The sequence below is a fragment of the Sturnira hondurensis genome, unplaced genomic scaffold, assembly GCF_014824575.4.
Source record: "Sturnira hondurensis isolate 20B ecotype Veracruz unplaced genomic scaffold, ASM1482457v3 Scaffold0006437, whole genome shotgun sequence".
Classification (NCBI taxonomy): Eukaryota; Metazoa; Chordata; class Mammalia; order Chiroptera; family Phyllostomidae; genus Sturnira; species Sturnira hondurensis.
In genome coordinates, this window is record NW_028079068.1 from 5,108,296 (window position 1) to 5,134,719 (window position 26,424).

Sequence of the window (26,424 nt, forward strand, 5' to 3'; positions counted from 1 at the left end):
CTAGGGACCAGTGACATCCTGAAGGTGGTAGAGGACAGCCATCCAGTTCTGGATCTGACAGCTTTCTTGCCTCTCCTCACTTCTAACAAACAGTAATCCCCTCTCCACCCCCTCCTCCCACTCCTGTGGAAGGCAGTCACAGTGCCAGGGCCCATAGTGCTTTCAGGGTCCCCATAAAAATGGTTTCATTTCTTTGAAAATCATAATAAAAAATGGAACGTTTATAGTAAAGAAAATGTTTTTCTTTAAGATTTTATTTATTTATCTTTAGAAGGGAAGGGAAGGAGAGAGGGAGAGAAATACCAATGTGTGGTTGCCTCTCCTGTGTCCCCTGCTGGGAACTGGCCTGCAACCCAGGCATGTGCCCTGACTGGGAATCGAACTGCGATCCTTTGGGAAAATGTTTTAATATATAATAATAAATTTGTCTTTATACACATGTAGTCAGAAAATATATGCATTTTTTATGGAAGAAGGGGCACATAGAGTAAAATTGTGCAGAGCCCACGAGGCTCATAATGCAGCCCTGGTTCAGAAGTCATTTTTTGAGACAGTGCTGAGGTAAAGGGTGCTTAGGCACAGCGGTGGGTGTGGAAGCTCTGTCTGGAACTTTCTCCAGGGAGAGCTTTCCCCATTGAGAGGGCTGCAATGCCCCAGGGCAGCGCTGGCTGTGCCACTGTGCAGACCATGTGCTCTGCGGTCCAACCAGGACCCAGGACCCAGGACCCCGCTGGGGCACATCAGCTAGAGTTGCCTGACTTGTATGCTGGTGGCCTTGCCACCTCCTGGCCACACCAGGGACATTGTTCTCCTGCTCCTGTCACCCCCAGCTACATGCTCGGACATCAGCCCTAGGCACACGTTTAAAGCCTTCAAAACGTGAGACCAGAAGCTCTTTGTAATTATAACAGGTAATAATTACAATGCCAGGGAGGCACATCAATGCATTCTAGGAACCCATTATTGGGCAACACCCTATGCCAGGCATAGGACCATGTGCTTCCTGGTCCCTTTTGGCCTCCACTTCATTGAGATGTAATTGACACATAACACTGTGTAAGTTGAAGGTGTGCAGGGCGTTAACTTGGTACACATATATTGCACAATGACCACCAACTGAAAATTGGCTAACACTTGCGTCACGTCACATCATTACCATTTCCTTTCTGTGGTGAGAGCATTTATCTGCTCTCTTAGCAACTTTTAAGTTTATAACACAGTGTTATTAGCGATAATCACTGTGTGGTGTGTTAGATCCCCAGAACTTATTCATCTTATAGTGTCTGCTTGCATCCTCTGACCCAAATCTCCCCATTTCTTCAGGCTTTCATTTAATGTTCTCCACTAGCTATAAAGTAGGTGTAAATGACATTTCTGTTTTATAAATCAGAAATTTGAGGCTTAGAAATATTAGTAATTTGCTCAAGGTTGGTTAAGTTGTACAGTCATTTGGAGGGGAATATTTAGAATTCATAGGTAATTTTGGTGAAACCAGTGCAAGGAATGCAAGTTGGCTGTCGCCCCCAGAGCAGCCTGTAGGCACTGCACTCATTCATGTTTGTATGTAACATCCATCCCTCACCATTCATTCAGTCTACACTGGGCACAAGGACCACTGGAACAACAGAGATGAGGGAAGCACATCAATGCATTCTAGGAACTCACAGCCCGGAAGAAGAGATGGATAAGGAGCTGTCCATCGTAATCAACATGCTGTCACGAAGGTTTTGGCAGATGTCAACACAGGGCCTGGGGGGCAGCTACACCGCTCTGGGACCAGGATCCCCCTCTTCCTGATTGGCTGGGAGGAAAACCTGCCCAATTTCTGACCTTGGCGTTGACTCCCATCCTCTCCTGCACAAAGCTTCTTCTCTGCCAGGGCTTTGGGCACGGCATCCACTCCTCTTGGGTGTGTCCAGACTTTGCAGGGAGGCCCTGCTGCAGAGGCGTCACACCAAAAACCATCGGTCTTTTGAGTCTGGACCCAGACAGAAATCCCCAGCTGGCCAGCAGTCATCCTTGTCTCATGCCCTGTTGCCTCTGAAAGGATGTCCATGTGCGCAGTTGAAATCAGGAAGTCCGCTTGATTCTTTTTGAAATGCCCAGATGTGTCCTTCTCTTGTTCCAAGCAGAGGGGTGAAGGCGTTCTCATCGTCCACGATGCTGGCCAAGGGAGGAAGAAGGAGGACCAGCGCGAGAGTCCCAGCAGCAGCCGCCTGGCCTATGGCATCTTGGACATCCCACCATGGTATCTCTGCATCTTCTTGGGGATCCAGGTAATGCCAAGACGCCAGCAAGCATTGGGTCCAAAGAGGCTCTGCTTCAAAAGCTGCACCAATACACGCCTCCCAGTCAAATTGCTCAATATCTACACCTCAGTTGTGGCTACTCTCGTCTTCCATGTGGAATAGTGTCCCTCCAGCGGAACTCAAGGCTTCTGGGGTCTCTGTCTAGGAGTTTGGGGTAATAGAAGGAATCAGGAAGGCCTCTCTCTTGCTCAGCTGATAGGTTACACTAAAGATACTGACTGGGGCATTTTTTTTATAGATACTAACGTTGATTTCTTTGATTGGCAACAACTAAACAGTTTGGTAATCAATGCTTGGGAAATGTGGGGGAAAATGCACTCTCAAACACTTTTGTTGGACAGTTATTTGGTGCAGCCTTTCTAGATGACATTTTGGTGATTTCTATCAGCAAGTAAAACACATACAGAAGGTATTCAGAAGGTATTCAGCCATGTAATATGAAAAATAGACATTTCTTGAAGAAGAGTACAAGAAACCATGTACATAGGACAATGAGGCCTCAGTCCCCTTCAGGGTAGGCACCTTGGGACCTCACACAGTTCTCCCAGTTGCCATCAGCTGCCCCGTTGTATTTTCCTGAATCTCATCGGCAGTCTGAAATCTCTTCCCTTTCAAAGCTGATTTTAATTTTGAAAAAAAGAAAGAAGTCGCTGGGCACTAAATCTGGGCTGTAGGGAGCCTGAGTCACCTGGGTGATTTGATGTTTCACCAAAGAACTCTGCATGAGCTGTGATGCATGAGTGGGTGGGTGTATTGTCATGATGAAGCTGNAGAGGCTCTGCTTCAAAAGCTGCACCAATACACGCCTCCCAGTCAAATTGCTCAATATCTACACCGCAGTTGTGGCTACTCTCGTCTTCCATGTGGAATAGTGTCCCTCCAGCGGAACTCAAGGCTTCTGGGGTCTCTGTCTAGGAGTTTGGGGTGATAGAAGGAATCAGGAAGGCCTCTCTCTTGCTCAGCTGATAGGTTACACTAAAGATACTGACTGGGGCATTTTTTTTATAGATACTAACGTTGATTTCTTTGATTGGCAACAACTAAACAGTTTGGTAATCAATGCTTGGGAAATGTGGGGGAAAATGCACTCTCAAACACTTTTGTTGGACAGTTATTTGGTGCAGCCTTTCTAGATGACATTTTGGTGATTTCTATCAGCAAGTAAAACACATACAGAAGGTATTCAGAAGGTATTCAGCCATGTAATATGAAAAATAGACATTTCTTGAAGAAGAGTACAAGAAACCATGTACATAGGACAATGAGGCCTCAGTCCCCTTCAGGGTAGGCACCTTGGGACCTCACACAGTTCTCCCAGTTGCCATCAGCTGCCCCGTTGTATTTTCCTGAATCTCATCGGCAGTCTGAAATCTCTTCCCTTTCAAAGCTGATTTTAATTTTGAAAAAAAGAAAGAAGTCGCTGGGCACTAAATCTGGGCTGTAGGGAGCCTGAGTCACCTGGGTGATTTGATGTTTCACCAAAGAACTCTGCATGAGCTGTGATGCATGAGTGGGTGGGTGTATTGTCATGATGAAGCTGCCAATCACCAATTGCCCATAGTTGTAGTTTTCTGTATCTTCTGAATACAGTGGAGGAATGTTCAAAATTAATGCAAAATTTGATGCAGATTTGTTGTACTCGGTTGTCGTGAATGTGATGGCCACAGAGTCCACACGCTCACTCAGCAGTGTCTACTGCCCCCACTGACTAGTACAGTGAAGTCGTCCTTGTTCACACATGCGCATTCCACTCCACTCTCCTGGGCTGCCAGGTTACATTGATGTCATGCAAACTATTCTTGTTATATTAACAATGACTGGACTTTTTCTGGACAGACCTCCTCCCTTTAACCCAGGCCCCAGTGCTTAAGAATTTCTATGAGGACATGTTGAAAAGATAAATAAAAGATGTTCTTATAGCATTATTGATAATAGTAAATTAAAAATCATACAACAAACAAAACCCTAGAATCAACCAAAATATCCATCATTGGGAACCAGTTAAGTAAATTTGGATAAAACCGAATGAATCACTTTTTTATGCAGCTGTTAAAAACAGAAATATATATTTACTCTGAAGTTAGGGAATGTTCTCCAAGAGATAGTAAGCAAAAAAAGCTAAGTAAATAACCATGTGCAGTGTGATCTTTTTTGTGTTAAAAACAAACAAAAAAGAGGATGATAGAAATAAGTATATGTAATAATTTTGTATGTTTTGAAGGATTCACAAGAAACTAGTAAAGTTACTTAACCTTTGAATGAGGAACTAGGAAAAGGGGGATATCTTTCAACTTTCACTTTTTATTTTGCAATTTTTTTATAGCACGAATTTTCTAATCTCATAGATGTGTTTCTTTTAATTTTACAAATGGTTCCATGTGGAATACTGGGGAAGAGATATACATTCTGTGTGGCAGATCCTGGCCAGCAGGATCCGTGTGTGTTGTGGCTGCTTGAGAGCAAATACACATGGACAGCAGAAGTCCTGTGGAGAAAAAGGGACGGCATGGCCACTCTCTGAGACAGAGAGGGCCAGAGGGCCAGAGAGCCCCTGGTCCCTGCCTGTCCAGGGTCTGGGTCTGCCTGTCCCTGCTTTTCTGGGTACATTACATGGAGGGTGGTCCTCATTTACCATGCACAGGTTCACTGCAGGGTATTACCTTTTACACATAACAAAGGAAAGAATGCTGCTAATTACTTCAAAGAGAAGGATGTTGCAGACCAAGGGGAAAAGTGGTTGATCCAGTCACACTCCATACTTGGGAGGTTTAGCACAGACTTTAGGAAGCAACAGTAAGCACTTTCTGCCTCAATTCAGGGTGAGGGAGTTTTAGCAAAAGCAAGTCTCATAGCAGTCTAGGCACAATGCAGGCCTGATTACCCACGGGAAAACCTCTCTGTGAGTGTGGTCCTGCATGCCACTCACTCCCCACTGGTTTTCCACGTGGAGGCTGAGATACATTCCCACGACACATAGAGTGGTTCCCTACAATTTTTTTCTATAAAATAAGAAGAACAAATGTCACACTATTTTTACAATATTATGAGCCAATAAAATGGATAACATAGATATTTTATCATGATAGGATGTTGAATTTTATCAAATGCTTTTCTGCATCTATTGAGATCATCATGGAATTTTAGCCTTTATTTTATTAATGTAGTATATCACATTTATTGATTTGTCATGTTGAACAATCCTTTCATTCCAGGGATAAATCCCACTTGGTCATGGTGCATGATCCTTTTTTTCTTGGTGCCAATTTTAGATAGTTTTATTAAAGACATCGCATTTTTCACTTCACAATACAGTGCTCATGGAGTGCACTATTTCCTTTCCCTGTTCCCACAGTCTATATTCAGGTATCGAGAATGCCAAGTTATTTAACTATGCAACAGCTTGACTTTTAAGACTGCCGTGGAATTTGTTCCAAATTTGGGTCCTTTAATATTTTGCATGGAATAATGCTAAATCTCTGCTCCAGGCTGGCTTAGTCAGCCTCTGACCGTGGGCCCAGCAGAGGTACCACCAGATGAAGAGTCCCCGCCCCTCACCCAGGGAAGACCCAAGCCTTCCTCCGGCATGCCTCCCGCACTCTGCTACAGCTTGGCGATGATGAGGCTGCAGGCTTTTTCCAGCTCTTTCTGCTGATGTTCAGATTCTTCCTTTTCTGCAGTGTGGTTCTTAGCAAACCAGTGATGATTTCACTGCGCTTGTCAAGAACTTCCTGTTTGTCTTCATTGTTGATCTTGCCTTGAGGTTTTACCATCTTCAACAGTTGTTTCCACGTTGAATGCATAGGATTCAATATTACCCTTTGAATGTACCGCTCAATTCCATTTGCTAGTATTTTGCTGAGAATTTTTGCATCTATATTCATCAAGGATATTGGCCTATGGTTTTCGTTTCTTGCATTGTCCTTATCTGGCTTTGGTGTCAGGGTTATATGCTGGCCTCATAAAATGAGTTTGGGAGTGTTTCCTCCTTTTCAGTTTTTTTGGAAGAGTTTGAAAAGAACTGGTGTTCATTCTTCTTTAAATGTTTGGTAGAATTCACCAGTGAAAATATCTGGTCCTGAGCTTTTCTTGTTGGAAGATTTTTGATTACTGATTCAATGTCTCACCTATTGGTTTGTTCAGGTTTTCTGTTTCTTCATAATTCAGTCTTGGTCAGTTGTATGTTTCTAGAAATTTATCCATTTCTTTTAGGTTGTCCAATTTGTGTCTTATGATACTTTTTATCCCTTTGTATCCATTGTAATGGCTCTTCTTTAATTTCTGATTTTATTTCTTTTTTTTCCTTGTACAGATTTTATTTATTTATTTTTAGAGAGAGGGGGAATAAGGGAGAAAGAGGAGGAGGGAACCATCAATGTATGGCTGCCTCTCACGTACCCCATACTGGGGTACGGCCTGCAACCCAGGCATGTGCGCTGACTGGGAATCAAACTGGCGACCTTTTGGTTCGCAGGCCCCTGCTCAGTCCACTGGGCTATGCCAGCCAGGGCACCTTGTTCTTAAAGCTCTCTCCTTGGTTCCTGTTGTGTCCTCCTGTGCTGTGTTCCTGCCTTCGTTTCTTACCCAGGACATCAGTTTTGGGCACTAGAGTCCTACCCTTCAACCCCAGACCATCTGGCTAGTCCCCTGCTTCTTGTTGCCAGGACTTCCTAGTTCCCACCGCTTGCTTGGACCTCTGCCTGTCAGTAACCAACAGCCTCCTCTGAGACCAGAGGTGGAGGTCTGGCCTCTGGCAGCAGAACTGGGGATGGAGGTGGAGCTGGCAACCACAGCATGCGTGTACCTGCCTGTTTACTGTCCTCTGCCCACAGCACTTCCTCACAGCCCTGGGGGGGCTCGTGGCAGTGCCGCTCATCCTGGCCAAGGGCCTGTGTCTGCAGCATGACCCCCTCACCCAGAGCTACCTCATCAGCACCATTTTCTTCGTCTCCGGCATCTGCACTCTCCTGCAAGTGTTTTTAGGAGTCAGGTAGGTACAACACCTCAGGGTGGATTCTGACTTTTATCTGTCAACCAGGGGTGCTTGGATTCTGGCCAGAGATAAGGTTAGGAAGCTGGTGGAGCATGATAGAGGGAGCACAGGGCTAGGAGTCAGAGCCTGGGTTTGAGTCTTAGCTCCACCACTTACTGTCTGTATTAACTAGGAATCTTCATTCGAGTAACATGGATCCAGATTAGCTTAGGCAAGATTGTACTTTATGTACTTAGAAGATGAAGCCAAGAGAAAGGCAGGGTGCATCACACATCAGGAACATGTTAAACCAGGGGCTCAGCTGCCACTGGGGCTTTCTCTGCATCTCAGACATGCCCCTAATATTGGCGTGACCCAGGCTAGGAGTACGAATGGAGACCCACACTCTCCGTGTCTAAGAGCTGGAGAGTTATAAGCCAAGCGTACAAACTCTTAAATAAAATATGTTCTGATCATCTTACCTGGGAGGCCAGGTTTGAGTTTAGAATTCTCTGACTCCTTGAAGTTCTACTTTGGATCCCAGGGGTGGGGGACAGCCCCCAGTGTTCCCCCTTCTCTTCCCTCCCCAAGCTCTGCTCCAGATCACAAATGGTCTTGCATGCGTGAACGTGGACACACCAAGCTACACCTCGAAGTTCCATCCATACACCCCTGCCCTCCCACCAGGTTCCCCAAACAGCTGCTCCCGGCCATCCTTCAGGCCTAAGATGTGTACACATGTCCCCATCATCTGCCTTCAGCCGGACACACCTGGGAAAGGGACCCAGGCAGGGTCTGGAAGAGGCTCCGAGCCGTTTGGGCAGAGAATTCTTAGGACTCCAAGAGGAAGGGCACATGGACTGAGGGGGGCATGTCTCCTTGGCCCTGCAGACACCTCCCTGGAGGAGACCAGAGCGAGGCCCCCTAGAACGTCGGGCTAAGTGTGGGAGCTCCCCTTTTCTAGATGAGGGCAGGGCTGTCTCTTAATCACCCCACCAGGGCCCGTTCTCGCAGACAGGCTTCCTGCTCGGGCTGTGGACAGGGCCACTGGCAGTGACCCCCTACTGCTCTGCCTGGCCTCACATTGTAAAATCCCAGCGAAGAGCTCTGATTGGCACAGTTTAAGGCAAATGCCCAGCCCTGGACTTACCATGGGAGCAAACTCGGCAACTCCCATTCAGGAAGGATGGGATTTGAAGCAGGAAAGATGAATTCTGTTCTGAGTAAACAAGGCAATAGACATTCGCTGAACCAGAGCTGTGCTCTGGCACCTGTCAAAGCAGGCAAATGATGATATGTCCCCTGCTCCCTCACAGTGGCATTGAGATAATCATTGGTATAATGACTCAGCTCAGCCTGAGTATAATGCAGTCCTGTTGCTATGGGGCTGACCTGGACAGAGCTGGGAAGGAAGCCTGGAAAATGTGTCTTTGGAGCTTCCTCCCCCTGGTTGCCACATGTCTCTTCACATCCTCTCCCTCCACCCCCTGGTCCCCCTGAATCCCAAGAACCTGCTCCATCCGGTTACCAGTTACCATCTTCCTGAGAAATGCCTCCCTACAGGTCCTCTGGGCTTTTCCTAGTGAATCAGCTGGTCCCGTGTCTTCATCCTTTAACACTGATTTAGCAGCTAGTCCGAGGACCACCTGAAGAGTATACAGGCTTGGGTGTCCTCGTTAAGAAAAAGGACACCAAATCATGAACACAAAGATCATGCACCCAAAAAGGAGAACGTTCACGTAGACTAAAAAGGAAAATCACAACGCATTACAAAATGTTTAAAAAGGAGGTCAACCTCACAAATGCCACAGATTCCTCAACACAGCCTGCTACCTTTTATTATTTTGTTTTCCCACAGTTCACTATAAGACTGTCCCCGCCACATTTTGTGATTGCATGCCCTTTGATGACCGCCTCGTTTTACAGCGAGAAGGAAAGATTACGCCGTTATTCCCCAGGCATCGGCTGGCCCAGATTGGCTTGTTGTTACTGAGAGGGGGCGCGTGTTAGCATGCCTCACACACAGACCGGAGCATGAGGTCGATTTCTGTTCTTCAGACACGAGCACTCTGATAAATTCTATTGTACGTGATTCCTGTGAAAACAGTTTAAATGCACGCTGCCCTGATACTTGCACTTGCTGCCTTGTTAAGGGTATTCCTGATAGGAGAAAACTTCCACTTTCCCCTGCATATCAAGGAGAACCAACCCTTCTCTGGCAAGGGAGCATATTGTCAAGTTTTTCCACCGACTTGGTTCTGGCTTCACACGTTGCAAACCTTGTTTCCCATCCGCCAATCACACACGTCCAGCGCCAGGGGCTACAGGACACATTTAGATCATCTGTGGTCACACATTGTGACCTCTGGTCCTGCACGTTCGTGTCATGAGGTAGAGTGGGCTGGCACTGTGATCACACCGAGATAGCTAGCCAGAAAGTAACTATTCATGGGTAGTTTAGTGTTCTCACCCACACGAATATGGCCCACTACATTCAAACTAAGTTTATGCGGGCTCACCTTCCCCTCCCCCTGGTCCTAAAAGTGCCATTGGATGAGAGGCGTGGAGTTAGGGTGGTGGCAGTGGAAAGAGACAGTAGTGGTAGCCAGTTTGGTGGAAACCTTTTACTTTTGCAAATTTTACAACAGCGTGTGGTTCGTGAGCACATTGGCCCCTCCTTGGACATTAGAAGGAGCCAAGCAAGGGAGGGCCCTGACTGCAAGCCTGATTTTGACCGACTCTCTAACAGGCCTGTCTTATGAGAAAACGACTTGATGGGAAAAGGTCATATCCATTTATTCTCCATCAGTTGTCTGAATCAAGCCAGGCAGACGCAGACTGGCACGGGGCTGGTGCATCGTCCCCAGGACGGGCTGGCTGTAAACAGCATTGAGGCTCGAATGCTCCTTCCCAGTGCAGGCTTTTTGAGGGAGTCAAACACAGGCACTTTCCAGCACCCTTTCTTCTCAAGCCATTTCTGGGAGAGATAACAAGGCTTGAATTCTCCCGTTCTCTGGAGAGGACTGGAAGCCTGGTGTCTGCATCTGTGGCAGGTTATTCCCCGTCTTCCTTCTTCCTTCTTCTCATGCCACCTCTGTGAGCTCAGGTTTCTTCCAAATCCCCCGCCCCAGACACAATGAGGTACAGGGTTTGGGCTGGGCTGTCTCTCAGGTGCATCCCACACACGTACCAGGAAAGTGCATAAAAGAAAAATTAGAAATGCAAAAATACATCTGTCTGTCTATCATCTAAGTATCTACCTTTCTATCTATTTAAAGAGTACTGACAAGAAGTTATGAGAAAGAAATGAGGAAGCCTAACAAAATGGGGTGGGGGGTGGAGAGGAAAGAATGGAAAGCAGAGTTGGAAGGTCTGAGAACAGCGTAATGAAGAGCTTACTGATACATTTTGTGAACCTAAAGGCAGGACATGATAAAACACTGAAACAAATACATAGTGAACTTCATCTCGAACATGAAAGGTATTTAGCCATTACAAAAAGGCAGCCAGTCCATATATCGCATTATTCTAAACATGTAAAGTTATCTCAAAAGACTATAGCATGAACAGATTAGAAAAGTGCTTATCTACTTGCAAATTTTTAAATACTCCCTTAAAAATGTCTCAATTGGGGATAAATTTTTGCATACAATAAAAATTTTTTTTAATGAAAATCAACCTCATGATCATAAGAATTCCTGCATCTGGCAGTATGCAAATTCTATACAGTGAGCAATAGACAGCTTATACACAAGGAAAAACAGACATAAAATACCACGAATGAGTCCACGTATGTCACAGCTAATGAAATGCAAATTCACATTTATTAGAGCTTCACTACATGCCTAGGAAACTTTAAAAAAATAAAATGATGAAATCCAATGTTGGCCGGTGTTCTGTGGCCCCAGGCTCAGCACCAGAGGGATGGGAGTGAGTAACCATTCCCTGCCTTCACGGAACCGGGGAATCAGAAACGGTGGCGGCAGCGGTGTTGGGCCAGTGCCAGGAGGGTGTGTACACAGAGCTGCAAGGTGTTTAAAACAACCCCCAAGAGCAAGGCACTGCAGGGGGTTGGTTCGCTCGAACAAGGGCCCACCGAGAAATGTGTGATGAGAATATAAGTGGGATCTTGGTCTCACTCACATGGTGTCCCCAGTACCACGGCACCTACTGCCTGCCGCCTGGAAGGTCCTCCAAAAACATTTGTTGAATGAATGAAGTTAGAGCGCTCCCCAAAAGTTCTCTTATTCTGTACTCTTTGGTTATACCCACATACAGAGATCTAAATATTTTAAAAGCTCGAAGGGGATTTGGTGATAAGTTCGCGTGTTTTCTGTTCTGCCAGGAGACTTAGACTCAGAGTTTTTAAGTTAAAACGCGTTATTTGCACCTTCCCTCCCACCACCCGCATGCTCCTGCTTTGCATGTGCTGTGTAGTCCATCCCCCCTTTGGAGACCTATGGGTCTAGATTTGCGAAGCTAGATCAGTTGTCCTCAACACCAGCGGCTCGGCAGGACCACGCAGTGCTTTCTGCCCTCCCCGTGCCTGGGCGCCCTCCTGCACCGCCCGCTGTCACCACGAGGGAACCAGGTCCAACGCTGATTCCAACGCTTGGCCGGGCTAAGGGGCCACTGAGACAGCGAAACTCTTCCATAAACTTCATACCCCGCTTTCACAAAACGTGTTCAGTCATTCTCCAGAAATAGCTCTTTCAGGTGTCTTCAGGAAATCTTGAGTTCAAAACGCCCCTCTAGTATTGTCTTAAAAAAAATAAAGTATCTGAACTTGGTGTGCTCCACGGTGTCCAACACAACCACGTACCCAGGTCCCTTGGTCCCCTCCCCGCCCCCACGTTGGAAGGTCCACGGCAGGCAGACTAGGTGTGCCTCCACGGTAAGATCGCTGGAGGGGGACTTATCAGGCGTGTGCACCTCGGAGGGAAGACAGGTCCCTGAGAGCAGCCAGATGACCTCACGGAAGCCAGAGTGATGTGCTGACCAGGGGGAGGAGGAGGGCCGGTGGGCAGAGAGCACACCCTGCTCACTGACCTCAAACCCATTCTGTCCGTGTGATAAAAAGGAGCCTACAGGTGGAGGCCTGGGACTGAGGTTCATTTCTGGAGATGCGCAGGATTGTGGCAACCCGGGTGTCAGGCTGTGCCCTCACCTGTTGGCCAGAGCTTGTACCCCTTGTGAGCTGTGCCTTGGTCTCGGGGCCTGGGGAAGGTCTGCTGAGACGCGGCAGACCATGGCCCCCACGAAGCAAGTTTGCTGAGCTCTGTGCTGTCTCCGAGTTATTCCCCAGGGCCTGTCTGCTCCTGGGCTGGCATCTCCCAGACAGGGGTTAGGTCTGCTGGCCTTTCACCTGCCCACCTCTTCTGCCTGTCCAAAGGTTGGCAGGGCTGGAGGGTCTGAGTGGAGGCTTCACAGGAACTCCATGTGTACTGAGAACAGCAGGTATCCTGTGCTGCTCCTAAACCCAGCTAGGACTTGGGATTAAGAGGCCCCTAGTTGAGGCTGGTGACAGACCAGTGCTGAAGCACTGTGTGGGTAACTGTAGTCTTCCCCTCCTCCAGGCTGCCCATTCTCCAGGGAGGGACATTTGCGTTTCTGGCACCCTCCCTGGCCATGCTCTCTCTTCCCGCCTGGAAGTGTCCCGAGTGGACCCTCAATGCCAGCCAGGTGAACACCAGCTCTCCAGAATTCACGGAGGAATGGCAGAAGAGGATCCGAGAGGTAACGGACACGAGGGGGGGCGAGTGCATGTGTGGAGTGGAGGGCTACTCAGCACGGGCGGTGGGGGCTACTGTGTTGATTCACTTGTTCGACATTCATTGTCCAGCTCACCTCTGGGCAGGATCCTGGGTGTCAAGACACTGCTGCAGATAAAGCAGTGCGTCGATGTGCAGAACTGGGTGGGAGGGTGAGGCAAAAGTACTCCGACAAGTAAGTAAAAGGGGGGGTGGGTTTCAGGGAGTTACTGTGCAGGGTGATGAGCAGGAGACAGACTGGGGCTGCCAGGGTGGAAAAGATGGAGGGAACGTTAGGTTTGCTTGGAAATATTCCCATCTTTCAAGGAAGGAAGAGTGTGGGCATGTTCCTTGCCAGTCCCAGGGGGCAGAGAGGTTTCAAGTTAAGTCATCAAGGGTTGTTGCTGATGCCAAGTGTGGTGCTAAGTGCTAGGACTGCAAAGAGACGAAGAGATGTGTCACAGCGTTGAGGATGATGACGATGACGACAACGATGATGGTGATGGTGGAGATGATAATAGGAGCAGATTGTGGTAGTAACTGAGCTCTTAGAGTTTTCCAGACATCCTGCTACAAGTTTTTCGCAGATGCACAAGTGCAATGTTGCCTGTACCCACAGCAGGCTTTGATTAAGAGGAAACTGAAGGGCAGGACCAGGCCTGGCTCAGTACCACCCTGGCTCAGTACCACCCTGGCTCAGTACCACTCTAGTAGTGGGCGCTGTCTGCTTAGTCTGCCCACCTGGGCCATTGGGCCCCTTCGCTTATCTGCTGTGAAACCTGACCCTTAATCCAGTTGTATTATCAGAGGCAAGGAACTGGTGGCCTTAATGTATGAGAGGGGACTCAAAAACCCCTGGAATTTATTGATAAAAATAGTGTATTTATTCTTACATGTTTAAACTTCAGTCACCTTCAAGTCCTCTCCATTTGATGAAATAGACCTATGGAGACTTTTTCCCCCACTGCTCAAAACAGTTTTTGAACTCATCGACATGGATGCCTTTTAGTGCTTCTGCCATTTTTTTGGTTCCACCTCTTTGACATCAGCAAAACGTTTCCCTTTGTGGGCTTTTTTCATCCAGGGAAACAAAAGTTGCTCAGGTAGAGACTGGTGAATAGGGAGGGTGGGGCATGGGGGTCATGCCATTTGTGGTCAAAAACTGCTGAAAACTCAGCACAGTGTGGTTGTAAATCACCCATCATGAAATGGGCAAACAGGTTGGAAGAACCTTCAAAAAAACTCACTGATGCCGAACGCAGCCTCTCACAACAACACCAGCTGGTGCACTCATACAGATGGGTTCCTAGCAGGGGTAGCCTGTCCTCCAAAGGGCCCTTTCTCCAGAAGATAATTCCATTTGTTTTTTGTGGTTCTTTTTCTCCCCCCACCATCGACTCTGAAGTTTGCCTTGCTCTGGGTTGGCTTATCTAATCAGCAGATAAGAAAGTCAGCACACTCCGGGTTCTCTCCAGATAGTTCAGCCACTTTCCGAGAAAAAGTAGACTTCACAATCCTCCCTGATACGGGGGTTGAAGGGGCAAAGGTGGCTTGTGGGTGGGGCCCTATATGAGAGAGTACAGGTCACTCGAGATCCCTAGGAAGCCCAACAACCTCCCTCCCCATCGGCCTTAACGCCTAGGCCTGGGGCCAGGCCACAAGCCACCTCCTCCAGAGCAGGCACAGATTTTCCCAAGCACCGCCCGGCGATGGAGTTCCAGCGCAGGGTGTGTTCAGACCTGCCTTTGGCACTGCCTTCCCTGGGCTCACTAGAACCGGGCCAAGGACACTGCTGGACTCAGAGCAGGGTCTGCTCCCGAGACATCCCCAGGAGCCAAGCTAGCAAGCCCTGGACCAGCGGGGGTCCATCCTGCAGCCCGTCCCGGTCCATGTTCAGGGTCCTAACGGCCTTGTGGCTGCAATGATGGTCTCAGTCCCTGTAGGTGAAACATACAGGAGGAGGAGAGTCAGAGGAGGGGACATGGTACAAGAGCCCTATTCTCCCCCATATGTGACCAATGAGAAGGAACAGAATCAACAAAACATTTCAGTGCCTATTACTACTACTGTATGCTCAAGGATATTGCTTTAGTTTTACTTTTTCTCCCCTATGAACTCAATTAGTCCGTGACCCGTCTTAATTATGTGTAAGTGTGCCCTGATGTGCCAGCAACACTCCCGGTGTTCACTCCTCCTTGGGCTTGCAGCTGGGTCCAGCTGCATGTGATGACTTTCCGTTTAGTAGGACAACCCTGGCACTACCGTCCTTCATCTCAGACTGAAGATGTATCTAGAAATATTGCTAAGAAATAGTCTTATTGTTTTCAACTTGTTTTACCTTTTAACGTTTTTTATTGTTTTAACCCTAACCTGAGGACATGCTGATTGATTTTAGGCAGAAGGGAAGGGAGGAAGGGAGAGAGGGAGAGAAACAGCAATTTGAGAGAGAAACATGGATCAGTTGCTTCCCACACATGCCCCGACTGGGGACCAAACCTACAACCCAGGCATGTGTCCTGACCGAGAATTGAATCCACAGCCTTTTGGTTTATGGGACAATGCTCCACACTGGCTAGAGCTCAACTTATTTTCAGCATAAAGGGAACAAGTAGCATCATTTAGTAAAGTAATTTGTCAGGTGGCTTCTTCTGTTTCCCCCTCTGGACTCCCTTCTCAGCCTGTTCCCTTGCTCCTGTTAGAAGGCAGGGTTCTGAGTCCTTCTCGACCATCCTGCAGGTAGTGGGCAGCAGAAGGGACACTGTTGAGCCCTGCTGTGTGACCTTCGCCAACGTGCTTTCAAATGATTTAATAAGTATATTGTCACTGGATCCTCTCCACCGGGTAGGATACATCCTGCAAACACCACACTTCCCAATCTGGCCCATAAATAGCATCAGAATTCCAGTAAGTCCAGTGCAATTGATTTCTATTATTCCTATCTCAGGGAACACAGATAAATCCCTGGACCCAGGAAAACAGTGTCTCTACATCCCTCTCATTTCTCAGCCTGTTCTTTAGAAATGGCTCCCCAGGTGACTCGCTTCCCTGTCCCTCACATTTAGCGTGACCTTGCCACCTCCTCCCCAGGAAAGCCAGCCCCCTGTGCCCTCGGCACCCACATTTGTGGTTCCAGGCACACATCCTAATTTTTCCATAATTTCACTGCTTTTAGGAAATTATGTGAAATGTGAAAAGATCACTTGATATTGTGTTTCTTGGTTCACTCCTGCCCTGTTTGTGCTGCGGAAGGTGGCCCTTGAGTTTTATAAGTTGATACTCACGTTTGTGGGCTGTCTGTGCTTCCAGTCTTGCTAGAATAGCAATCTGGGTCAGGGCTTCACTTGCAGAATGGGCAGAGCTCCAACCAGAACCACCGTGGATACCAGTTTTTAAAATACTCAACACCCCCCCATGCTCTGTGAAATATCCGGCGCAGGCAGCCTGCAGGCTCCGTGATGGGCCCCTGACCCTCACATTCGCCCACCAAGGGCGCATGTGCCCCTGACTTTGGCAACAGCAGTGACTTCAGATGGATATGGGGTTCCGTTGTTTGTGAGCCTGTGTGTGCATGCCTTGTGGCCCAAGGTGTCATCTCTTGGGCCTCAGTGACCACACTGAAAGTCGCACTTCCCTCCTCTTTTGAAACAGAAGGGCATCGACATGAGCCATTGGTGTTTGAGATGCGACTGAAAAATCCTGTCCCACAAAACGTGAAATTTCGATCCCACTGCTGGTCTGCTGGCCACAGCCCGAGAACCTGTGTGGTTACATAGAAATAATTCTGGGTGCGTTTGTAGGCGCCGTCCGCTGCATCCCGGGTAGCTCCGTCCGCTGGCTGCATTCAGACTTGCCTTACTTCTCCCCCCAAGGCCCTTCTGTTTACAGGTCATGTTCTTCCAGGCTCACACTTTCTCTGCAGCACCTGTAGCAAAGCTCCATGCAGGGCTTTCTGAATTCAAAGACCGCAGTGGGACCCAAGTTTCTGTTGCTGCAGTTTGATTATCTTGGGTTGCAGCACCTGCCCCAGGAGAGGGGAGACCCAATGCATTCTTCCTGCGCAATTGCCTTTTCTTTCCCTGACTATAACTATTTTCCTTGAATCAGCAAATGACCATCTTCTTCCTTATTCAAATGTCTTTCTGACATCACTCAAGATATGGGATCTCGGAGGTTAGAGTTTTGGGTGCCATTTGCTAGCAGCCTAATTCCAAACAGTGCCCAGTGGCAGACTCTTGAGTAAGGACCTTCTAAAGGGAGGGTGATGGAGCAGCTGCCCCAGGCCAAAGCCACAGGACAGACAGCCCCCAGACAGGGCTGACGCACCTGGCTTTGAACCGGCCGGCCCTCCTGCAGTGTGGGGCCTCACCATCCGCCCTCCTGATAACTGCAGGGGGGGGGGGGGCGCAGTGCTTGTAAGGACACAGCCAGTCCGCCTGAGCCAAACAGCTAGTGAATTTCAACCAGAACCTCCTGCCATTCTTCTTCCATTGGAAAAAACAGCTCTTTTGCAGGTGCCTGTGCTCTGATTACCCGGATGTGGTGCACTTCGGTGATCCAACTGAGTCCTCAGACTTTTTTTTACAAATCTCAGGGTGAGCCCTGGGTTGTTAACAGGGCTCTCTGATCTCTAAAGAACAGGTCCATGTGGTTCCAGACCAAGAGAGCCCTATAAAGGGCGCTTGTCCAGCTGGTGGGCGCTTGTCCAGCTGGTGGGCGCTGGGGTTTTGCCTGGTTNGGGACCCAAGTTTCTGTTGCTGCAGTTTGATTATCTTGGGTTGCAGCACCTGCCCCAGGAGAGGGGAGACCCTATGCATTCTTCCTGCGCAATTGCCTTTTCTTTCCCTGACTATAACTATTTTTCTTGAATCAGCAAATGACCATCTTCTTTCTTATTCGAATGTCTTTCTGACATCACTCAAGATATGGGATCTCGGAGGTTAGAGTTTTGGGTGCCATTTGCTAGCAGCCTAATTCCAAACAGTGCCCAGTGGCAGACTCGTGAGTAACGACCTTCTAAAGGGAGGGTGATGGAGCAGCTGCCCCAGGCCAAAGCCACAGGACAGACAGCCCCCAGACAGGACTGACGCACCTGGCTTTGAACCGGCCGGCCAGCCCTCCTGCAGTGTGGGGCCTCACCATCCGCCCTCCTGATAACTGCAGGGGGGGGGGGGCGGGGGCGGGGCGGGGGGCGCAGTGCTTGTAAGGACACAGCCAGTCGACCTGAGCCAAACAGCTAGTGAATTTCAACCAGAACCTCCTGCCGTTCTTCTTCCCTTGGAAAAAACAGCCCTTTTGCAGGTGCCTGTGCTCTGATTACCCGGATGTGGTGCACTTCGGTGATCCAACTGAGTCCTCAGACTTTTTTTTACAAATCTCAGGGTGAGCCCTGGGTTGTTAACACGGCTCTCTGATCTCTAAAGAACAGGTCCATGTGGTTCCAGACCAAGAGAGCCCTATAAAGGGCGCTTGTCCAGCTGGTGGGCGCTTGTCCAGCTGGTGGGCGCTGGGGTTTTGCCTGGTTGATTGTCCAGTCTCAGAAGGCTGTGTGTTGCCGTGTGATTTTCCAAATCGGGTTGTTCTTCGTCAGTGAAGCCTCGCTTTACTATCTCATCAACAGAATGAACCACAGACCACACGAGGTTTGGGGGGGGGGCTTTGTTTGTTGGGTTTGTGTTTGTGTTTTGCTGTTGTTTGTTTCTGCTGCCCCTAGCGAGCCTATACTTGAGTTTAATACATTCAAATCAAAACTAAGCAAAGAACAAGAAGCAGGATTTGCTCACCCCGCCCTGCCAGATGCCAGGGGCAGGATTTCCCTTTCCAGACCTCTCGGGGACTGTAATTCCTTTCGCACACATCTCTTGCCTTCATACTACCCACAAGCAAGATCTGGCGAGTTAATTTGTCTCTTCTCCTACCTAATGACTTGGGCTGCTCCAAGACTCCCTGAGTCTGGAAACTGCTGATGGTCAGCAGATCACTGGTATGTTACGTACGATACCAGCCACAAATGAAGTGTGTGTGTTTCCGACACCACAGCGGCACAAACCTCCGCCACACTCAGAAGCCCTTACCTGTGTTTTGAGGACAGTGAGCACGAGTCATGGCAAGCAGTTCCCCAGGGGCTTGAGCCATATTAGTGATGAGAGAGGACATTTAGGGACACAGGTCATGCTGTCCCTGCGCTGAGCAACGCCTATGTCTTCTCCAATACACTTACTGTTGATTTCAGGGTGTGATATATGGAGTCCTCTAAAGCCGAAGTCAGCAAACTATGGCTCTTGAACCAAATCCAGCCTGTGGTCCGTATGTTTGCTTTAAAAAAATTTTTTTAAATTTTTTATTTAATTCTTATTCAAGTACAGTTTTCTGTTTAAAAAAATTTTTTTAACTACCCACACACACTTTTACATTTTATAAGGCTGTTTATAAAAAAAGAATATGTCACAGAAACCTCCTATGGCCGACAAAACCTGAAGGGTTTACCATCCTGCCTTTCACAGACCAAGTTTGCCACCCCCGCTCTGAAACACAGGCCCAGGGCAGGGTTTCCTCTTGCCGGGGTCTAAGGCAGGAGACTCATTTTTCTTTCCACTTCGCCTCCAAGTGTTCCTCACCCTGAGCCGCAGCCCGGAGTCCGACCTCTGGTACTTTAGCTCCATCTGCTGGTCCACTACTTTTCACCAGTGCTACAAACAACAGAAGGCTCTAACAAGTTTCAACCTCATTCTACTTTATTTTTTTAATTAATTAATTAATTTATTTATTTTTAGAGAGAGAGGAAGGGAGGGAGAAAGAGAGGGAGAGAAACATCAATGTGCGGTTGCCTCTCACACACCCCTTACTGGGGACCTGGCCTGCAGCCCAGGCATGTGCCCTGACTGGGAATCGAACCAGCGACCCTCTGGTTCACAAGCTGGTGCTCAATCCACTGAGTCACACCAGCCAGGGCTCAGTCTCATTTTATTAATGGATTGATGGATTGAGTTTACTTGCTGAGCCAGCCTCCTGGAATTTAAGGTAGATTTTCCATGTTCCACTGAGTTATGTGTGTCCACACACCTCTCAAGTCTTGAAACTGCTGAAGGTCAGCAGCTCACCTGCATGTTACCATACCGACCACAAATAAAAATGATATGAATATAGGAGCGGTAGGGATGCCCTTACCCACTGGGATATGAGAGGTAATGGGCAGGTAAAACGGAGCCACGATTCTATTTTGAAGAATTGGTAGTACCAGAAAAAGTAGACAAGTGTGGGAAGGGATGGCAAGTTCAGTCTTTAACGTATTAGATAGGTTTTGACTTTGCTTCCCAGTGTCACAGTAGTTTCCGTTTAGACACGTCTGTGAGCTGACTGAACTAAACGACGGCAATGCATGGGCGGGATGAGTGAGGGTTATTGTGTTATTGGAAGGTACTCACATTGCCTGTGAAGCGGTGCCACGTTCTTTGAAACTGGACTTGGCTTAGCTACAAGTGTTATCACACACCCTAGGACAACCACTAAAAATTGTTGAAAAAGAAGAGAACATGCTAAGAAGGGAGATAAAGTGGAATCACATAAAAGGCTCAATGAAAACCACAAATGGCAGAGTGGAAGACAAAAATAGGAATAAAGAACAAGGGCGACAATTAGAAAACAGCAATGAATCAGATAGGTACTAATTCGACCACATCAGTGACCACTTTGAACATCACTGGTCTCAATGCATCAATTAAAAGACAGATTGGCCTTGGCTGGTGTGGCTCAGTGGATTAAGCATGGGCTGTGAACCACAGGGTCATCAGTTCGATTCCCAGTCAGGGTACATACCGGGTTGTGGGCCAGGTCCCCAGTAGGGGGTGTGTGAGAAGCAACCACACATTGATGTTTCTCTCCCTCTCTTTCTCCCTCCCTTCCCCTCTCTAAATGGATAAAATCTTAAAAAAAAAAAAAAAGAAAAGAAGAAGACAGAGATTGCCAGAGTGGATAAAAAAAAAACAAGACCCAATTCAATGTTGTCTACAAGAAACCCACTTTAAATATAAAGCCACATGAAGACTAAATGTAAATAGATGGAGAAAATATATACCACGCTAATAGTAATCAGAGGAATCAGAAGCCATGATGTGACTTTTAGAAAGAGCAGACTTCAAAGCAAGGAAAGGTATCAGAAACAAAATGGAATTAGACCATCCAGACTAGTAAACTAAAAAAAGGAGCAATAAAGGAAACCAAATCAGTCCAGTGGATCAGGGGTCGGGAAACTACAGCCAAACGAGCCACATCTGGCCTGTTGCCTCTTCCTGCACAGTCCACAAGCTAAAAATGGTTTTATATTTTAGATGGTTGAAAAAAAATCAAATGAAGAGTAATAGATCGTCACGTGTCAAAATGACGTGAGACCTCCATTTCGGAGCCTATACGTGAAGTTTTACTGGAGCAGAGTGTGGCTCATGGGTCCCCTCACTGTCTGGAAAAGGTGTGGTGGAGCCCAGTCTGCCTGCACAGTCTGAAATACTCACTCTCTGGTCCTTTACAGGGAAAAAAAAATGGGCAGGCCCTGCAATAGAACACAGGAACACATGGAAAAATAAAGCAAAAACATGTTCAGTACACCATGAAAGTGCTGCTGGTATTAAAAGTCGTCATCATGAGCACCGCTATGGGCAGTGGATACTTCTAAAGGCTACTTCCTGAGAAGGGTCGCATTAAGTGGAAATGGCCAACCGGTGGTCTGGAGCTAGAGCGAGGAGCGAGATCAGAGCTCTCCTTCTCTCGGGTCCTTTGTGGTCCAGCCTGGCCCCTGCACCGCCTCTGAATGTAGCACTTAGGGGTGACTAGACTGAGAAGTGGCCTGGGCTGGGCGGAGGCCCACGGTCCCACGAGCCTCAGGATGCCTGAGCCACGCCCTCTCTTCAGTTGCAGGGCGTCGTCATGGCTGCGTCCTGTTTCCAGATGCTCGTGGGCTTCTCGGGACTCCTCGGCTACCTCATGCGCTTCATCGGCCCCTTGACCATTGCTCCGACCATCTCCCTGGTGGCCCTGCCTCTCTTCGAGCCTGCCGGCAATGACGCCGGGGCCCACTGGGGGATCGCCGCCTTGTAAGTCCTCTCTGGGGAGGGAGTGCTGTCCAAGTTCTCTTTGGTGGAAGGTGACCCAGGAAAACTAATAAGAAGCCTGGGTACTGGGCAACTCTGGGGTTTACCGATATTTTCATGAACGCTATGATGCTTTAAAAAGCAATCAAATGGCTACTTATAATTTATTATCACTAGTATTTATGATGTCATAAGTATACGCAGACAGTGAGTTAACCACAGGCAGGACAGACGACTTTGTGTAGGGTTCACAGTAAGTTGATACAGCCGGTCCCCTGCCTACTAGGTTTCCACGGAGCAAATGTTTCTAAGCCTCTGGCACGTGGGAAGGGTGCAAAGATGTGGCCTCAGAAGTCGGGCACATGACAGTGTCGCAGAGAGAAGACTTACACACCCGGAGACAGTGATGAGAGTTAGAAAGTCAGGCACACTCAGGGGGAGGGGTGGTGACAGCCAGCTGGGGACATCAGGAGGACTTCCTGGAAAAAGAGGCCTTAAGCATTTAAACAGAGCTTTGAAGGGACTTGAAGATGACACCGGATGCTGTCGTTCACTCTGCCCATTGTGGTCTGACCACCAGTACCTGTAGAATGACCTGGGAGAAGGGATGGTCTCAGGCTCTTGGCCTCACTGGCTCCAACCCATTCCCCTGCCAGCCCCAAAGAACGCCAGCCCCCCTTCCCACTATTCCTCTTCAGCCACCAGCAGCTTCTGAGAGGGACTGTCCCCCCCACCCCTTTTCAGAGAGAGCAGGGCCTAGAAGGGGACCCTGCCGCTGTGGTGGCTCAGCCTCCTGCACCCTCACTCAGGACGGCCCCAACTCACCAGGTCGGGTGTGGTTTCTGTTTCAGGACCATCTTCCTCATCACGCTGTTTTCTCAGTACCTGAAAAACACCACCGTGCCCGTGCCCATTTATGGACGGCAGAAAGGGTGTCACATCTCTAAGTTTCAGCTGTTTCAGGTCTTCCCTGTAAGAAGCACTCCCACCCCCTTCCATTCTTAGTTGACTCACCTGGAGCATGAGGGACCTGCTGCACTCCTGGATGACAGGCAAATCAAATGCTCCCTGCTCTGCGTGGCCTGCACTTCATGACCTTCCTTAGTTCTCCCCACACCCCCCCTCGGTCTGTGGGAATGCTCCCTCACCATTGGGGTGATGCCACCCCAGTCTTTCTTCCCTGCTGCTCTCCCAGGAGCAGAGCACCTGCCCTAGGTCGCCACCCTGGGCACCAGGTGGAGTAGCCTTCTCACGTTCCCTGGGCCATCCTCCTATCGAGATACTAAGGAGGCTGCCAGGCTCCCTGCTAATTATATAACACTGGGGGTCAAGATGCTTAGAGCAGGTTCTTTCTCAGTGGCTCATGGGCAATTCAAGTGCCCTGTGATGGTGATGGTGTCTCCCTCTTCAGAGCCTTCTCTGTTGCGTTTGCACCACGCTGCCAAGTATGGGTAGCTGTCAACCACACACACGTTTTCAGGTTCATTTAAACAGTAAATTCCATTTCTTGCCGTACGAATATACTTCCGCATAGTGATCGCATCACTCCCTCACTTCCCTGCTCTAAAACTTCAGTGTGCATACGTATCACCTGGGGACACTGCTAAAAATATAGATTTCCAGGGTTTAGCTACCAGAGATTAAAAGTCGTAATTCTGAGGGCCCCGCTCTGAGAAATCCTGCTTCAGGATCTATAGAGCATTGACTGTAATTCCATTGTACAGATGAGAAAACTGAGGCTCAGAGAATTTGATCCAAGGTCGTGTGACCAGCCAACAGTAGAAAGGGAGACGGACTATGTAACAAGTGCCCCCCTTTACCAGACATTCTGCCTCTATTTGATGCAAGGGCTCCCCACCATTTATTTCCTACGTTCCTTTAATGTGCTAATTAGCCACCACACGCTGAATTCCCATTGTCCCGGAGGGGCTGGCAGGGGCTAGGGCAGGCGCCCTGGTGAAGACGGCTTCCTCCGGCAGGTGCTGCTGGCGCTCTGCATTTCCTGGCTCCTGTGCTTCGTGCTCACGGTGACCAACACCCTCCCCTCGGCCCCCACGGCCTATGGGTACCTGGCCCGCACCGACACCAAAGGCCACGTGCTGAGCCAGGCCCCTTGGTTTCGCTTCCCTTACCCAGGTAATGAGAAGATGGGGACCCTTCTGGCCTGGGACCCAGGGCAGGGGATGGAGCGTTCGTTGAATGGGGGCGGGGGCAGGCTTTCCTCCAAGGAATCTGACAGTGAGGCACCGACCCCGGGAGCCCTTGTCAGACCCCAGAGAGAAGAAGGAGACCCCTGGGTTGTCCTAAGACTCCTGTGGGGACAGGGAATGGCAGCGAGAATGCTGGGGCACTGGGTAAGGCTGCTGATGGCAGCTCCATAGACAGGTGGGGCACCTACACCTGTCCCTCAGTCTCCTAGTCCTGAAAAAATTTTATTGTATTTTCTACATTACCATTTAGTCCCCTTCCACCCCCAACCCCCACAATCCCCACACTGTTGTCCACGCCCACGAAGTCCTTTTAAAACCCTATTTCTGCTGTGGCAAATTAGCACACACTCAGTGGCTTCCAACAACCTGTGTTTATTATTTCACAGCTAGACAAGAGGCTCCCTCTGAGCTGGCCGACGTCTCTCATCCCCTCTCCACGCGTGGCTCAGAGCCCCTGGGCCTGGGAGCAGGGAGAGGACAGCGAGGTCCCCACCCGCTAGCCGGAGTCTCCTCCGGGATTCAATAGATCCCAGGCTAGGGAGGCCTGGGACTGAATGAAAACTGTTCTGGAGAGACAAGTTCAAGGGCATCCCCTAGGGCACTCCTGGTCTTTCCCTGCAGTTTTTGGCTCAGGGTGTGTAGATAACCAGGGTCCAGGGAGGGCTGCCCTGGCCTGTGGACTGTGGGGTCGGGGGTCCCTGAGCAAGACTCTCATCTCCCAAAGGCTTCAAGGTCTTTCTGGGAAGATGCTCCATTGCCGGTTCTTTTTGCGCACAGTGGCCTCAAGGTCAGGGCGTCTGACCTTCCCTGAGGGAACATTGGTAGAGCAGGAGTCTGAGCCAAATCCTCAGGACAGTTGTGGGGTTGAAGACATACCGCCTAGTCTTTAAAGCCTTCCAGAGACCCCTCCGGCAAAACCTTTATTGGGGTTCAGCAGTCTGTTATCCTCTGGGTTAATATGCCGTCCGCATTGTATTTTCAGGACAGTGGGGCCTCCCCACCATCAGCCTGGCTGGGGTCTTTGGGATCATCGCTGGGGTGATCTCCTCGATGGTGGAGTCTGTGGGCGATTATTATGCCTGTGCCCGGCTGGTGGGAGCCCCACCCCCTCCAAAGCACGCCGTCAACCGAGGCATCGGCATCGAGGGCCTCGGCTGCCTGCTGGCAGGGGCCTGGGGGACCGGCAACGGCACCACCTCCTACAGCGAGAATGTTGGGGCACTGGGAATCACCAGGGTAGGTGGCTTCTGGGGACAGGTGGGGTACCTTAATCTGCCACTCAATGTATTAGTCCCCTATTTCTGCTGTAACAAATTAGCACAAACTTACCGGCTTCAAACAACCCACTTATTATTTTACTGATGTTAAGGTCAGAAGTCTGACATGAATCTCCGGGGGCTAACATTGGCAGGGCTGTGTTCCTACCTGGGGGCTCCAGAGAAGAATTCGTGTACTTGCATTTTCTGTCATCTAGAGCAGAAGTCCCCATCCCCCGGGGCCATGGGTGGGTACCTGTCCGTGCCCTGCTAGAAATAAGGGGTCCCTGCGGGTAGCTTGTCTGAGCTCCACCTCCTGAGTCAACCCGCACTCCCAGCCTGAGCTCCTTCTCCTGTGCCCTGCCCCTTGGCCCTGTAGGTGGAAAAACTGGTCCCTGGTGCTAAAAATGCTCCGGACCACTGATCTAGAGGCTTCCCTCGTTCCTTGGCTATCCACCCCTCGCCATCCTCCATCTTCCAAAACGTTGCATCTCTCTGGCCTCCCTTCCATAGTCACGCACCCCTGACCACAGACAGGAAAGGTTCTCTGCTCATACCGATTCGTGTAATTACATCGGGCCAACCTGGCTGTCTCAGGATACCCTTTCCATCTCAAAATCCTCACCTTCGTCCCCTCTGTGAAGTCCCTTTGGCCATGCAAGGTAACACATGCACAGGTTTGGGGGTTAAGACGCGACCTCTGCGAGGGGCCATCGTTCTGCTCACCATGCCACCCGCCTTGGTGGTGGCCACTCCACAGGCAGAAAGTCTAGCCTGGCGGTTGCAGACGTCAGTGGCTTTGAAGCCCCAAAGAAATGTTTTGCTTTCCGAGGTTTGGGGGTCAGACCCC

The 26,424-nt window shown here is 49.1% G+C and overlaps 1 protein-coding gene across 3 annotated transcripts in view; it reads left to right on the forward strand.

Moving 5' to 3' along the window:
* LOC118989120 (solute carrier family 23 member 1-like) overlaps nucleotides 1-26,424 on the forward strand; it is a 55,503-nt gene that overhangs the window by 23,924 nt on the left and 5,155 nt on the right. Inside the window, exons 3-9 of one of the 3 annotated variants that reach the window (XM_037049145.1) lie at nucleotides 2,133-2,276; nucleotides 7,139-7,296; nucleotides 12,855-13,014; nucleotides 21,930-22,111; nucleotides 22,960-23,080; nucleotides 24,088-24,244; nucleotides 25,301-25,554. In XM_037049145.1, the coding sequence (XP_036905040.1) occupies nucleotides 2,133-2,276; nucleotides 7,139-7,296; nucleotides 12,855-13,014; nucleotides 21,930-22,111; nucleotides 22,960-23,080; nucleotides 24,088-24,244; nucleotides 25,301-25,554 (1,176 nt within the window). The remainder of the gene's footprint in view (nucleotides 1-2,132; nucleotides 2,277-7,138; nucleotides 7,297-12,854; nucleotides 13,015-21,929; nucleotides 22,112-22,959; nucleotides 23,081-24,087; nucleotides 24,245-25,300; nucleotides 25,555-26,424) is intronic. The other 2 variants (XM_037049146.1, XM_037049148.1) reach the window with 2 other exon arrangements.